This window comes from Taeniopygia guttata, chromosome W (genome assembly GCF_048771995.1).
Source record: "Taeniopygia guttata chromosome W, bTaeGut7.mat, whole genome shotgun sequence".
Taxonomy (NCBI): domain Eukaryota; kingdom Metazoa; phylum Chordata; class Aves; order Passeriformes; family Estrildidae; genus Taeniopygia; species Taeniopygia guttata.
Window position 1 is genome coordinate 30625092 of NC_133064.1, and position 15509 is coordinate 30640600.

The 15509-nt window shown below is 51.4% G+C and overlaps 1 protein-coding gene and 1 pseudogene across 1 annotated transcript; both read left to right on the forward strand.

Annotated features, from left to right (window-relative positions):
- The first annotated feature begins 548 nt into the window (after positions 1-548).
- LOC116806928 (uncharacterized) overlaps positions 549-15509 on the forward strand; it is a 74263-nt pseudogene continuing 59302 nt past the window's right edge.
- Positions 11933-12865, forward strand: LOC116806919 (olfactory receptor 14J1-like). Its single transcript, XM_032744739.3, has one exon. The coding sequence runs from the start codon at positions 11933-11935 to the stop codon at positions 12863-12865; it is 933 nt and encodes a 310-aa protein (XP_032600630.2).

The following is a 15509-nucleotide window of genomic DNA, read 5'->3' on the forward strand; positions in this document are numbered from 1 at the left end:
AGAACTAACTCTGAAAGTGAAGGTTTGTTTTGCCGTGTTATCATCCAACCTGCTCTGGACTGGGATCTGGGAAACACCAAGGAACACCAGGAGCCTGCATTTGGTGATCTGCAGCAGCCATCCCCAGTGCTGGAGAGCAATCCCCAGCGTCCAGACCCGGGCGACCACTCCCAGGAAAGACCTTCTGGATTTGTTCAGCTCTTCAGAGGGGTGAAAGAGTTTTGTTGTCATCTAGTGTTGTTAATTGTTTTGGTGCTGGGGAGTGCTTTGTTTGTTGAATAAACAGGTTCTTTTCCACTTCCCTCTCAGAGGAAATTTTTCCCTGAACCAGGTGGGTGGGGAGGGGCCGTGGGGGTTTATTTCCTGGGGGCTCCTTACAGAGGGTTTTCCCCAAATTTGCCCTAAACTAGGACATGATGGCATCCTTTCTCTCTGCACGTATTGGAGACAGTAGTGCTGCTACATACTGTTGGCATATGAAAGGACTGGATTTTAAACCTTGGGGCAAAACTTTCCAGTGATAGCGTTTCATTGGGGCTTCTCGATTGATGGTAGGAACCGAGAATGTAAACCTCGGGGCATCTTCAGGGTGCAATGGAATTTGGAAGAAACAGTCCTTTATATCTAATACAGCTAATTTCCAATCCTGTGGAAGCATAGCTGGACTAGGCATTCCTGGTTGGAGAGGTCCCATGTCTGTCGGAATCTGTGGGTATTGATGATTCTGAGATTGTAGAAAGTCTCTGTCTTTCTGCCCCGTTGCCAAAGAAGAAGCCATAATTCGTCTGTGGTGTTTTCAAGGTTGTTTATTCTTGCTTATCTATAACATGTTCTGCTGCCCTGCTGCAGGTCTGTCCTGCAGGGCAGCGTGCGGGGCTCTGCCCCCAGTGGGATGTTACAAACATTATATACCAGAAACTACATGTGCTATATTTACAATAATGTGCCAATATCTATCATCTACATTGAACAGTGTGTCCCCAGCCTAAACCAATAGAAAAATGCCAACACTACAGTGAAACAGGGAGGGCATGAAGAAGGAGAAAAAGGACAAGACACACCCAATTTCCTCCATCTTGTCCCCTCTGAACCCCTAATCTAGAAACCTAAAATTTTACTTTTGCACCCATGCCACACTTAATTATTATTCATATCAAGCACTCAGAGCTTGCAATTCATCCTGTAAGATTGAAAACTCTTTTCCAGGGACAGAGATCACAGACAGTGTCTCTCGGGGCTCTGTACAGGGGGGTTTCTGACCCCCTGCCAGGGTCCCAGGCAATCCAGGGCAGCCAGAGGGAAGCCCTGGATTCCCACAAGGAGGGGCTGCAAACCCAGCCCAGGGCGCTGTGAGGAGGAAAGACCCACTCTGGGCCAGGAAGGTGGGAAGAGCTTCAGCCAGAGCTCGGAGCTGGTGGTCCCTGGGCAACATCATGATGGGGAGAAGCCCTACAAGTGCTTGGAGTGTGGGAAAAGCTTCAGGAAGAGCAACACCCTGATCCGCCACCAGATGATCCACACCGGGGAATGGGCCTACGATTGTGGGGAATGTGGGAAGGGATTCAGCTGCAGATCAGAACTCATCATCCACCATCGCATCCACACTGGCGAGGGGCCCTACGAGTGTCCCGAGTTTCAGAAGAGGTTTCACACCAGCTCCAATCTCCTCCTGCACCAGCAGATTCACACGGATGAGAGGCCCTTCCGCTACCCCGACTGCGGGAAGGGCTTCAAGCAGAACTCCACCCTCGTCAACCACCGGCACATCCACACTGGGGAGAGGCCCTACAAGTGTCCTGGTGTGGGAAGAGCTTCACCCAGAGCTCTCACTTGACCAAACACCAACGGAGGCACTAGTAAAGGAAGCCCTGTGAGTCCCCCAACTGCATGAAGAGCTTTGTACACTGCTCCAGCCTCATCCCCCATGGGAAGACCCATGTTGGTGTAAGAGGCCATCTGAAGACCCTCACACATTTGCCTGACGATTGCCACAAGAAGGAACTCACTTCCCCCACTGCAGTTCCGGCTTGGAGAAGGCAACAGTGCAGGTGCAGCCGCTGTACCGTTACGTTCTGTTCCGAATGAGGCCCAGCAAGAACTTGGCAAGGAGTTGGCAAGGACTTGGTGAAGACCCAGCGTGGACCCAGCACAGAGCGGCCTACTGCAATTCCTGCTTCACTCTCCACCTTTAAGCCGAATGAACTGTTGGGGTGACTCTGGTGGTCTCTCACTGCAGACCCCTCATCCCCCTCGTTACCACCGTGACAGACGGAGATCAAGAACCCTCTCCCCAAGGACTGAGACTGAGACCCCTACCACAGAGAGTGGTGGTGGGGGGGAATGACATGACCTGTTCTTCTCCAGTAACTTCAATGGACTTATTCGTCATCGTGTTTGTTCTGCCTGGATGAGCAATTTCAATAGGCATGTTCCCCCCCTTTTTCCCTCTGTGGACTATAACTGGACCCCTGGGTTGGGCAGGACTTTGGAGACTCTCCTCAACACAACGAGACAGATCCCCATCGTCCGGACCAGTGAGGACCTCGTCTGTGTTGGTAGCTATTCCCATCCCCCCCTTCTCTCTCTCTCCTTTTTATTTCTTTTCTGACCCCACTATCGCATTTATTGGTTTTGGCCTTTAATAAAGGTGCATCTGTTGTGATTAAACTGATAGTCCCCTGCTGTTTGTCTTTTGCACTTTGGGATCGGCTAACGAACCATCACAACACCCCGCTATAAGCGGATAGTGACAGTTGGGCACAGGCCTGGTGACCCACATTGCCTGTGATCCATATTAGGAAGACACCTGACTGGTTATCTTTTTGGTTTGGCCCTAACGATCTTCTGATTTGTCTTTATCAATTAAAACACCTGAAATAGGACTGAAAATAAAGTAATTATTCAAGATTCAAGACCATTGTGAACTCGGGGGCCCCAAGGAACCAAGGGCCTATGGTGACCCTGTGCAGCTGCAGTGTCACAGAGGAGCCATTGAGACACAGCGAGGGCGCACGGAGCCAAGGGGCCATTGTGACACATCAGGGCTTTGTGGAACCACGAAGCCATTGTGACATTGCAAGGCCTTATGGAAGCACGGGGCCATTGTGACACTGCAGAAGCAAGGGGAGCATTGTGACACTCCAGGGCCTCATGGAACCAAGGAGACCATTGTGACACTGTGGGGTCCCACAGAACCAAGGAAACTTGGAACAGGTCTGGCTGGCTGGCGCTCTTGGGGACCACCTGACCGGTCCAGCTGAACTTGGCATGTCAAGGGCTGCTTCTTATCTCCCCTAAAGCAATTGGGCTCTGGGCTTTCCTTCTTATGGGAGAGAACTGTCCTCCTCCAGGGGTCCATTGCCAGAATTGGGATTCCTCCTCCAAATTTCCTTCTATTGCAAGGATTGTTCCCAGATGAAATCTGCCAGGAGAGACAGGTCTGGCTGACTTGACCACCCAGGGGCACCTCTCATCTGCCTTTCAAACACTGGGAACATGTGCTTTTTGTTCCTATGAGAAAAAACCACCTATCTCGACCAGGCACTCATGGCCAAAATTGGGGATCTGCCTCCAGAATTCCCTATATCCAAGGACAGCTCCCAGACAAAAGCTGCCAGGACTGACAAGTCTGGCTGGCCTTGGCTTCTGAGGGCTGGCACTCATCTGCCTCTGAAACACTGGGGCTCTGTGCTTTCCTTCCTAATGAAAAGAACTCATCTTCCAGTCCAGGTGCCCGTGGCCAAAATTAAGATTCCACCTCCAAAAAGCCCTGTGTCCCAGGACAGCCCCTAGATGAAAGATGCCACAAGAGACAGGTCTGGCTGCCTTGGCCTAAGGGTGGCCACCTCTCATTTTCTTCCAGAACACTTGGACTTTGAGATTTTCTTCCAATAGGAAAAAAACATCCATCTTGACCAGGTGCCCATGGCCAAAACTGGGATTCCACCTCCAAAACACCGTACATAAAAGGATAGTTCCCAAGTGAAATCAGACAGGACAGACAGGTCTGGCTGCCCTTGGCCTCTTGGGAGCTGCCTCTCACCTGCCTCGAAATGCTGGAGCTCTGTGCTTTCCTTCCAATGGAATAGAAATGTCCTTCTTCTCAAGGGGTCCATGGCCAAAATTGAGATTCCTCCTCCCAAATTCCATATATCCAAGGATTCCTCCATGACAAAAGCTGCCAGGAAGAACAGGTCTGGTTGGCAGGGCCTCCAAGGAGCCAACTCTTTCTTCTTCTGCCTTTGAAACACTTGGGCTCTGTGCTTTCCTTCCTATGGAAAAGAACCAATCTTCTTATCTATGCAGAAATGGCCAAAACTAGGGTTCCACCTCCCAAATTCCCTATATCCCAGGGTTCCTTTCAGACAAAACCTACCAGGATAGAAAGGTCTGGATGGCTGAGGCCTCTGGCAGCCACCTTTCATCTGCCGCTCAAACACTGGTGTTATGAGCATTCCTTCCTATGGAAAAGAACCATCACTTTCCTCCAGGTGTCCATATCTGAAATTGGGATGCCACCTCTAAAATTCCCTATATCCAAGGGTTGCTCCCAGGAAAAATCTGCCAGTACCATCAAGTCTGGCTGGCCTTGGCCTCTGGTGGCTTCCCCTGCCACACTGGGGCTCGCTTCTTTCCTTCCCATGGAGATCACTGTGACACTGTGGGCACCTCATGGAACCGAGGGGATCATTGTGGCACCACTGGAGCCCATGGAACCAAGGGGCCATGGTAACACTGCGGGGATACATGGACCCAGAGACCATTGTGACTCTGTGGAGCCTGATGGAACCATGGAGACCATTCCGACCCTTCAGGGCCTCGTGTCACCAAGGGGGCATTGTGACACCTCAGGGCCTCCTGGAAGCAAGGGACCATTGGGACACTGTGGGGCCCCATGGAACCGAGGGAACATGGAACAGGTCTTGCTGGCTTGGCCTGCCAGGGGCCAACTGGCAGGTCTGGCTGATGTTGGAATGTCAAGGGCTGCCTTTCATCAGCTCCTGGAGCACTGGGGCTCCATTCTTTCCTTGCTATGGAAAAGAACTGTCTTTTCAGATGCCCATTGGCAAAATTGGTATCCTCCTTAAAAATTTTTATATATGCAAGGGTATCTCTCAGAACAAAATCTGGCAGCTCTGGTTGGCCTCTGGTGGTCACCTCTAATCCACCCCTGAAACACTGGGGCTCTGTAACTTCCTTCCTGTGGAAACAAATCGGCCTTCATGTCCAGGGTCCATAGCCAAAATTAGAATTTGGCCTCCCAATTTCCATATATCCAAGGATTGCTCCCAGACAAAAGTGGCCAGGACAGACAGGTCAGGCTGGCCCTGTCCTCTGGTGATTTTCTTAGACTCTGTGCTAAATGTTTTCATTTGAAAACACCTTGGAGAGAGCCCAGAGATCTCCCAAGGTGGGGTTTTGGGGCCTCGGGCACATGACTACTGCATATGGACAAAGGAGCTCTGTGCTCTGTGCTGCTGTGGTCGTTTTGCCTAATGGAAGTGATGTCCTGAGAGAAGCTCCTAGCAGTTTCCTCTGTGTCTGACAAAAAAAACAATCAGTAATTAGCTTTGAGAACTGACAATCTGTTAAACCACCAAGGAAACTGCAGACGCCTCTGTGCAGACACAAGTTAAAGATGAGAGAGCCTGGCTGGGTCTCTTTCCCTTCTGGCCCCTGACATGGTTTGACACTGGCACAATGCCAGTGCCCCCATAAAAATGCAATCTCTCAATTGAATGCTGTGAAATGCGATCGAGAACAGAGCAAAGCAGGCCAAAGCCTAATAACAAGAAAAGAACTTTATTAAGCTACTACCACTATGCTACTATAAAAGAGAAAAAATAAAAAAAAAGAAGAAAGAAAACACACAAAATTCAAAATGAAAACCTTCCAAAGCATTCCTCCTCCCACCACCCAACTCCAACAAACCACAGTGAGACACAATCTGGACCCCAATCAGGTTTCCACCCTCCAGATAATCAACACCCAGTCCATCTGCAGGGAGAGAGGAGCCCCTCCTGTGCCACAGACCCCCCAAGAAACACAGCTGCCACACCCTGTGCTTCCATGTCACCACATGGCACCGCCCGGAGAAAAAAAGTTTCCTAATGGTGACCCTCTCCTTTCCATGCACAGTGCTCTCACCACCAATGCATGGATGGACAGACTGCTTTTTAGGATTTTTCCTTTCAAGGATGCTCTGCCAAGAGGGGAAAAAACAACAGTTCAGTTTTTCATTTTTGGGAACAGCCCCCCCCCATTTTCCCCTGGGGCCGAGGATCCAAGAACAGAGATCTTCTCTTCTTCCTCTGCGAAGACAGGGGGCACCACCACAAACCTCCTTAACTTTTCTCTGTTCGCTCCACTTCTGTCTTTTCCCAGCTGAAGCAGGTCTCTTTGGCTCACTGGCATCCTCCTAAAATACAGTCTCTCTTTGAGGAGAAGATCAGTTCAGTCTGTGGCTACCAAGAAAAAGTCCAGCCAAAAGTCACTCCATCATCTCCTCCCACCTAGAATTTCTCCTTCTAACATCCCAGGTCCCAGGCTGTCTTTCTTCCTCTCTTTTCAAACCAAGGAGGAGAAAAATTTCACAAAGCTTTCATTTTCTCAAGGAAGGGTTAAAAGTCCCGACTCCCAGAGATGGCTTGCTGCCCAGGCTCCAGCTCCCACAGCCGGGCTGGGCACCTTGCGGCACCCCCACTCTTCTCCTTCCCCGCGGTGAACTGCTGGCAAAACCACCACTGTCTCTTTCTCTTTCTTGGGAGAGAGAGAGACTCTGGGGGGAAATGGAGACATCCCAGATTTCTCCACCCTTCCAGCTGCAGGGGGCCAGGCCCAGTTCCAGTCCCTTCACCCTTGGGCCTACCTCCAAAGGCCACATGGCTCTCCCCTCCCCCACCCAGCTCATCGCCGGGCAGGGGAGAGCCTGCACTGCAAGCTGACCGGAACCCAAGAGGGCAAGTTCTCCTGGGAATTCTGCTTTTAACCCCTCTGTGTTCTCAGAGGCGTGTCAACCTTCAATTGGTCAATGTCCAAATTGACCTCTTCCTTCCGGAAAAATTCTTTTTCCGTGTCAAACCACTACAGCTCCAAAGAGGTGCCAAGGCCGGCCCAGCCCCATCTCGGCCGTGGGGCCAGGCGGCTCCTGCCGTGGGGCCGGGCCCCTTCCCAGGGAGTCGCCTGGCCCAATAGGCTGCCGGGCAGGGCAGGGGAGGCCACGGGGCCGAGGCCGGGCCGTGGCTGCGGGTGCTGACATCTGGCCGCTGCCGAGCCCTACCCCGCCGCCAGCCCGGGCCCAGCCAGGATCCACCGGGCCCCAGGAGCAGCCCCGGGCCGGGCCGGCTCGGCCAAGGCTCTGCCGACCTTGGGGTTCGCCCGCAGCCAGCGGGCAGGGGGAGGAGAAGCCATCGGCCCCGGCCGTGCTGCTGCTGGGCTCTGGCCTGGCTGCTGAGATCCTGGCCCTGCCCCAGCGCGGCCCAGCCTGACACAGCCCCAGCGCAGCTGCTGCAGAAACCTCCATGGGAAAACAGCTCCGGCCGCAAGGACCGAGCCCGGCTGGGCTCACGGAACCATCTGCAGCCCCGGGCAGATATTGACTCTGCCAGTGCTGCCATCCTCCCTCCAGTGAGAGAAAAGGACAAAGGGCAGGCACACAGAGCAGCAACGTGAAGACACCGAGGTCACTGAAGAGGAAGTTGAGTGCCAGATGGGAGTGATGAGGAGATGCCTTGATCTTGGGGCTGAAATCCTCTGGTAAAGCTATGGAGAAGGATGTCATTGATACATCAGACTCTCTTTTTCCCTATAACGCATTGAAAAGTATGGGGAGATGACTTGTTTCAGCAAAGGCCTCCATGCTTAAGTAAGCAAATGTTGAAGTAGCTGTGATCCCATGAGAAGTTTGAAAAGAAAAAAAGAGAAGAGGGATAAGACCCTGTGCCCTCAGGGAGAGAAGAGGAAGACCTCTGTTCCCAGAGATGAAGATGATTTCAGAAATACATTAAGAGAACCTTTGCTCTTAAACAGCTCATCTTGAAACTAAAACCTCATAAGTTGACATGGCTCACAAACACAGCTGTGAGAAAGGCTGTGAAAAAATGGGAGGGACTTCATGATTGCAGATTTTTCAAGGCAACTCTTATTCATGGAAAATGAAAGGCCATGAGTTAATTGTTTTCTTGTGGAGAAGTCTCCATAACATTAAGAAGAGGAACTTCTATCCCTAAGAGAACTGAAGAAAGAAAAAAGGAATGAAAATTTTAGGTTTTGTCTCTTTACATTGTCAGGTTTTATGGAGAGAGGAAGTGTTCTGAAAGTTTTCTTCTAATTCTTATTATTCTTTATTTCAGTTACTGTTAATAAACTTTTCTTTATGCCCTTTTAAAGTGTTCAGGCTACTTTGCCTTTCACTGAATCCTATCGCAGAGAAGGAAATGAGTAAGTATATTCTAGTGAGTGCACTGGTAATTAACCAACATGGAAACCGCCACACTAACTGATGCATTGGCCAAGAAATCTCAAATTGGTGAACCAAAACCACTACAGAAACTTCCTGATCAGCTGCCCTAGACAAGAGGGAAATCAAGGCAGAGCCATGGTTTCTCAGGACTTGCTTGATCCTAATGAGCCCTGTGGTGCATTTGGAGCTGAGCCCGGGAACCTCAGGGCCTGAGAGGAGATGGCACAAAACTTTCCTGGAGTCAAAGTCAGAAGAAACCCCCAAAGTGTCACAAAGCATTAATGGGACCCACTTACGTCCATCCCCAGCACAGGCTCCTCATGGACTCCTTGGAGGATAGAATTGTAGGCCAGGATATCACAAAAACCTCTCAGAGACTCAAAATGGCACGAAAACCTCTCAGTGTGGAAAGAACAATCCAAAGTAACTGAAAAAAATTGAGAATCTCAAAGTATTAATGAGCCCCACAGAGTGTCAGTACACAGCTCTCAAGGGACTAAAATTAAAACAGATAAGTTGAGGCTGTGACTGCACAATTGCTCCCATAGAGTCTGGATCAAAAGGGAAACACCAAGTACCTTAAAATCACTGAAGTACCTTGAAGCATTAAGGAGCCCCACTGAGTGCTGTTCCTGACAAAGCCTCTCCATGGACTAATTACAGCAGATAATTGGAGGCCAGGATTGCACAAAGCTCTCAGAGACTCTAAGGCAGAGGCAAAAGGTGAAATCCTTTGAAAAACCTGCAGTCCCTGGGAGCATGAAGGAGCCCCCGGGGCCATTACTGACCAAGGCTCCCCAGGGACTCCTTCCAGCAGATCCTTGAGGCCACTGGGATGTGGGCTAGGGGGGGATGCTGAGGGCAAGGCAAGGGGGTGACAGTGCCCAGCCTGGCTGGGGCTGTGCCAGGAGGCCCCAGGGCCTCAGGACAAGGTGTCTCCTCACAGCCCTTGGTGGCACAGACCCTGCTGTGCCCCAGGGCACCAGGACTTGGCTTCTCTTTGTCCCCACCTGTCATCAGTGCCTCCAGCTCTCTGCTCTGCCTGGGGCCTGGGGACACTTTCTCAGTCGTGTCCCTCAGTGGGACCCATTAAAAGTCCAAGAAACTTTGGAGCTGGATTCTGACTTGGAGTTCTGGAGAGGTTTCTGCAGCTCCCTCTCAGGGCCTGATGTTCAGGGCCTGAGCACAAAGCCCCAGAGGGTCATTAAAGTCCTGGTGCTGTGTCTGTGCTGCTGAGCTGGGCCTGGCTCCCGGCACAGAGGGTGATCCTGGTAAGCAAGGAGAGCTTCAAAAGCACATTTCTCTTGCTGAGCAGCTCTTCTCCCAGCCCAGCAGGGCTGGGGCACTGCCTGCAGCCACCCCGGGCGCAGCACAGAGGCACAGAGAGCTTCAATCAGTCAGGGCTGGGAAGGGGCTGAGACGTGCCTGGGGCAGAATCACTGCCAGCCCTTGGCACAGGAGCCTCTGGCTGCAGGACAATGCAGCTGCAGCTCCTGGAGCGATCTCCTAAAGCTGGAACATCCCAATGCCCACAGACCCTGTGAGTGCATTCTCTGCTCATCTCCTGTGCAGAGCAGCCAGGGGTGCCCCGGGCTGTCCTGCAGAGCAGGGTCCTGCAGCCCAGGGCACTGTGCTGAGCCAGGGACTCTGCTGCCCACCAGGGACAGCTCTCAGCCAGACCGGGGAGCTGCTCCCAGCGCTGGCCAGAAGCTGTGGGGGGAAGGAGCCACCCTGAGCAGGGCAGGTGCTGCTGCTGAGAGGGGCTGGGTGGGGCAGGGCTGCTCCCAGCTCCAGACCAGCCTGGGCAAAGCTCCGGAGGACACTTACCAAAGAAGGCAAGCCTGGCATTGCTGTAAAGATCAGGAGCTTTCCTGAGAGTGTTTTCAATTTCCTGCTTGGAGCATGGTGGAAAATTTGGGGTGATGACAAAATTATTTTTGTTTTTTGTATATTTTTCATATATTCGTCATATATTCACAGTTCTGTAAATTACTATCATATAGTTATAAAACTGTAATCCTTACCTAACTCTTTTAAGCTTTTAATTAACTATTTTAAACTGCTATGATATAGTTAACATAATTATAATCCTTAATTAACTCGAGTAAATTTCCTAACCTTTCTCTTAGATTTTAGAACAATAAGCTGACTATCTAAATACATTCCTGAAATTCTGTATAGTCTTATTATCAGGAAGAGGACCTACAAGAAGAACATTTTGGTTTTTGAATGTGAGCAGTGATAAGAAGAAGCTGGGCAAAGAAGTCCTTGGACCTACTCCAATGGGTTGAGCCTGGGGTGTGTAACTGGAGCAACTGAATCTCCTATAGGATGTTCCTGTTAAGTATCCTAATTAATCAACCTTAATGAATTGCTGAAATCGGGGTTTGATTGTTCCTCATCCCCACTGGGACACCTGGAAGCTTCAAATAAAGGTCTGGTATTTCCTTTATTGTTCTAACACTGTTGCAAAGAGGGTTTTTTCTTTTTTTATTTTAAAGAACAGGGGGATGAGAGAAGCAGAACAGGAATTGAAATCCCAGAATCACAGAACATTCTCAGTTGAAAGGGAGACACAGAATCATCAAAGGAATGTTTGAGCATTTACAGAGACTCCGGAACTGTGACTTTGGGTGGTCACTGTCTCTGCTGGGAGCCTCCCAAAGGGCCTTCAGCCACTCCTCAGCCCTGGACAGCAGCAGCATTACCTCTGCAGGGCCCAGCAGGGCTCTCCTGAGCTGCCCTTGCCCAGCTGCACACAGAGCCTGCCCCAGCCAGGGCCCTGCACACAAGCAGGTTTCTGTAGGGCCGGGCCGAGGGCACACAGGGTGGCATGGGCTCTGTGAGCGCTGGCAGGGACAAGGCACCTCTCAGGAGGGAATGTCCAGGCCCAGGGAGATGCTCAGGGAAGCAGAGGGGGCTTAACAGAGAAGTTCTGGGGGAACAAGCCCATCCAGCCCCACACCTTCCCTCAGCCACAGGGAAGCCTTTGCCTCTCATATCTCTCAGTGGCAAACTCTGAGTGCAGCAGGAATGCTGGGGATTTCTGACCTCAGAGAGCCAGGAATGGTGGGTGGGTAGGAAAACAATTCCTTAAACCAGCTCCTGCCATCCTTTAGACCTGGAAGTGAAGATGGTATCAAGCCTTTCTGCAGTAGGAGGGATTCCCCTGAGAAATCCAGAATATCCAAACTTGCCTTGTGCCACAGGGCCACAAACCCAGGGCAGCAGGGCACGGATGGCTCCTTGAGATCCCCCACGCACAGGCCTGGCTGCTCCTGGCACACTCAGCCAGCACAACTGGAGCTCAGGCGGGGACCTGGGTGAAGGTTTTCCCAGAGCAGGAACAAGGGTGGGTGAGTCCCAGCAGGGAAGTCTGCAGGGAATGGCCCAGCTTTGGCTCCAAGCAGCCTCTCCTGACTCGTCCCTGTCCTTTGTCCAAGAACAGGTGCCCATGTGCAGCCACAGCAAATGTCCAACAGCAGCTCCATCAGCCACTTCCTCCTGCTGGCACTGGCAGACACGCGGCAGCTGCAGCTCCTGCACTTCTGCCTCTTCCTGGGCATCTCCCTGGCTGCCCTCCTGGGCAACGGCCTCATCATCAGCGCCGTAGCCTGCGGCCACCACCTGCACACACCCATGTTCTTCTTCCTGCTCAACCTGGCCCTCAGTGACCTGGGCTCCATCTGCACCACTGTCCCCAAAGCCATGCACAATTCCCTCTGGGTCACCAGCACCATCTCCTACACAGGATGTGCTGCACAGCTCTTTTTCTTTCTCTTCTTCATCTCAGCAGAGCTTGCCATCCTGACCATCATGTGCTATGACCGCTATGTGTCCATCTGCAAACCCCTGCATTACGGAACCCTCCTGGGCATCAGAGTTTGTGCCCACATGGCAGCAGCTGCCTGGGCCAGTACCTTTCTCAATGCTCTGCTGCACACAGCCAATACATTTTCCCTGCCCCTGTGCCAGGGCAATGCCCTGGGCCAGTTCTTCTGTGAAATCCCCCAAATTATCAAGCTCTCCTGCTCCAAATCCTATCTCAGGGAACTTGGGCTCATTGCATTTAGTGCCTGTTTAGGACTTGGATGTTTTGTGTTCATTGTTTTCTCCTATGTGCAGATCTTCAGGGCTGTGCTGAGGATCCCCTCTGAGCAGGGACAGCACAAAGCCTTTTCCACCTGCCTCCCTCATCTGGCCGTGGTCTCTCTTTTCCTCAGCACTTCAGTGTTTGCCTACCTGAAGCCCCTCTCCATCTCCTCCCAATCCCTGGATCTGGCCCTGTCAGTTCTGTACTCAGTGGTGCCTCCAGCCCTGAACCCCCTCATCTACAGCGTGAGGAACCAGGACCTCAAGGCTGCAGTGTGGAGACTGATGACTGGATGCTCTCAGGAACATTAAAATGCTGGCCAATTTCTGAAAATCACTTGTAACAAAAGTCATCTTTGATACTTCTTGTTGAATTAGTTGTGGGGATTTTCTTTCCTTTGTTTTACTTTTTTTCATATTGTCCACAATAAATGGAATTTTTGTGCCATTTGTCATTTTGTTTCTCTCCACCTTCCCTGTGGCCACTGACTGTGTCAATGAGGGGCTGCACTCTCGATGGCTTTAAAGGAACTAAAGGATCTCGCAGCCAAGTTTTCCGCAGAGATGCCCTTTTGTTGCCTTCTCTGGAGCTCCAGCAGCAATGTCTGTGTGCAGAGCTGGGGGCAGATCAGTGCTGGCACAGCAGTTCTGGTCCTGCTGGCCACACCTTTCCTGATCCAGGCTAGGAGCCATTGGCCTTCTTGGCCACCTGGGCACACGGCTGGCTCATGTCCAGCCTGCTGTCCATCGGTCCCTGCAGGTCCCTTTCTGCCTGGCTGCTGTCCAGTCACTCTGTTCCCAGCCCGTAGTGCTGCAGGGGTTGTTGTGGCCAAATTGCAGGACCCAGCACTTGGACTTGTTAAACCTCACCTTGTTGGGTTTGGGGCCTGGATACAGCCTGTTCAGGGCCGTGTGCCGAGCCCTTCTACTCTCCAGCAGTTCAACACTTCCATCCAGTTTGGTATCATCTGCAAAGATGTCCTTGGTTCCAAGGTGCTCCTCAGTGTCACAATGTCTCTTTGGTTACACTGGGCCCTGCACTGTCACACTGGACTCCTTGGTTCCATGGGGCCCAAAAATGTGACAATGGACTCCTTGGTTCCATGAGGCTTCACAGTGTCACAATGTTCTTGTTGGTGCCGCAGTTTCTCAGTGGCCCCTTGGTTCCATGGGGCCCCAGGGTGTCACAAAGGCCCCATGGTCACCTGAGGTCCTGCACTGTCACAATGCTCTCTGTGGTTCCACAAGTCCCCTCAGTGTCACAATGGACTCCTTGTTTCCACAAGGCCATACAGTGACACAACGGCCTTCCAGATTCCTTGAGGCCCCAGAGTGTCACAGTGGCCCCTTGGTTACACAAGGTCCTGCAGTGTCAAAATGTCCCCTTGGTTTCAGGAGGCCCTGCAGTGTCAGAACGGCCCCTTGGTTCCACTGGGCCCTGGACTCTCCCCATGCTCTCCTTGGTTTCGCAGTGTCACAATGGTGAAACCCCTCGGTTACACGAGGCCCTGCAGTGTCACCATGGCCTCTGTGGTTCCACCAGGACCCAGTGTCATGGGGGCTCCCTGGTTCCATTTGGCCCCAGAGCACCACAATGGAGTCCTGGTTCTGTGGGGCTGCACAGTGTCACCATGGTCCTCTTAGTTCCACAAGTCCCTTCAGGGTCACAATGGCCCCCGAGTGCCCCAGTCATCACAGAATGAAAGAATCAAATAGGCTGGAAAAGACCTTTGGGATTATCAAGTCCAACCAATGCCCTAATACCGCCTTGTCACCCAAACCATGCCACTGAGTGCCACTGGAGAGGGACAGTGACTCTGCCACCTCCCCCCTGGCCTGCCCATTCCAATGCCCACTCACCCTTTCTGTGAAGAACTTCTTTTTGTTGTCCAGTTAAACCTCCCCTCGTGTAGTTTAAGGCTGTGTCTTCTTGTCCTGCCCTCCAGCAGATCCACACTCACACCCAGCTTGGTGTCATCTGCAAATTTGGTGATGGTAGCATTCCTTGGTGACAATAATAAAGATCCCCTGGGGAATGGCCTGGGGTGAAAGGGACAGGGACACCCCTGGGGTGACAGGGACAGGGACAACCACCACAGGCCCTTCTCAAGCATCCCCTATAGCGAGAGGCACAGAGACCCCTTGAACATCCCCTGGGCACTGGACAAAAAAAACTTGCCAGAAATCAAACTTAACCCTCCATAAAATGCCTTGGGGAATATTTGCTCTTCCCACAAGTCACTTGTGATGGAAACGCAAACAAATCGCAAACATTAATAAATCAACAATAGAAGCAATTCTGTGGCAATTCCAGGATTCATCAGTTCCAGCACAGCTCCAGCTCAGCTGCCAGCAGCTTAGAAAAAAAAAAAAGTGGAAATTTGGCCCAATACAGATTATTAAAAGGAAGGGAAAGCTCTGTGTAGCTGTCACAAAGGTGACAGGGAGGAAGAAACCAATTATTCTCACATTTTTCAAAGCCCCCAAACCTGTGAATTTTGGAGATCTTAGGGAATTTAGCTACTTGAGCTGGGCTTCTTGTAGGACTTTCGGCAGCCATGTGTTCCTCACCTTGGGGTGAATGAACCTTGTCAGTCTCGCTGGTATCATTTGCTCCCTTTCCTCCAGTGATTTTAACAAACTTTTCAAGGAAGGACAAGAAAATATTTTCCTTTCACTGGCCATCCACAACAGCCATTTTCCTCATAAGTTCTCCCATAAGTTGCTCAGAGGAAGCTGCATCCAAGTTTCTAAGAGTTCCTCCAGAAAGAGCCAGAACCTCCTCAGAGGAGGGAACCAGGCTGTTGTCAAAGGCACTTGGGGTCAGACAACAGTGCCCTGAACTCACTGTGCCAAAATAATGTCCAATCTGGCTAATAAAATTGTTAGAGAGATGCCTCTGCCGCAATTAAGGTGCTAACAAGACCAAATCCAAGGTGGATTTTATTGAACAGTA

What these genes read in the sequence shown, in the direction of transcription:
- LOC116806919 (XM_032744739.3), top strand. Translation starts at nt 11,933, where the DNA reads ATGTCCAACAGCAGCTCCATCAGCCACTTCCTCCTGCTGGCACTGGCA.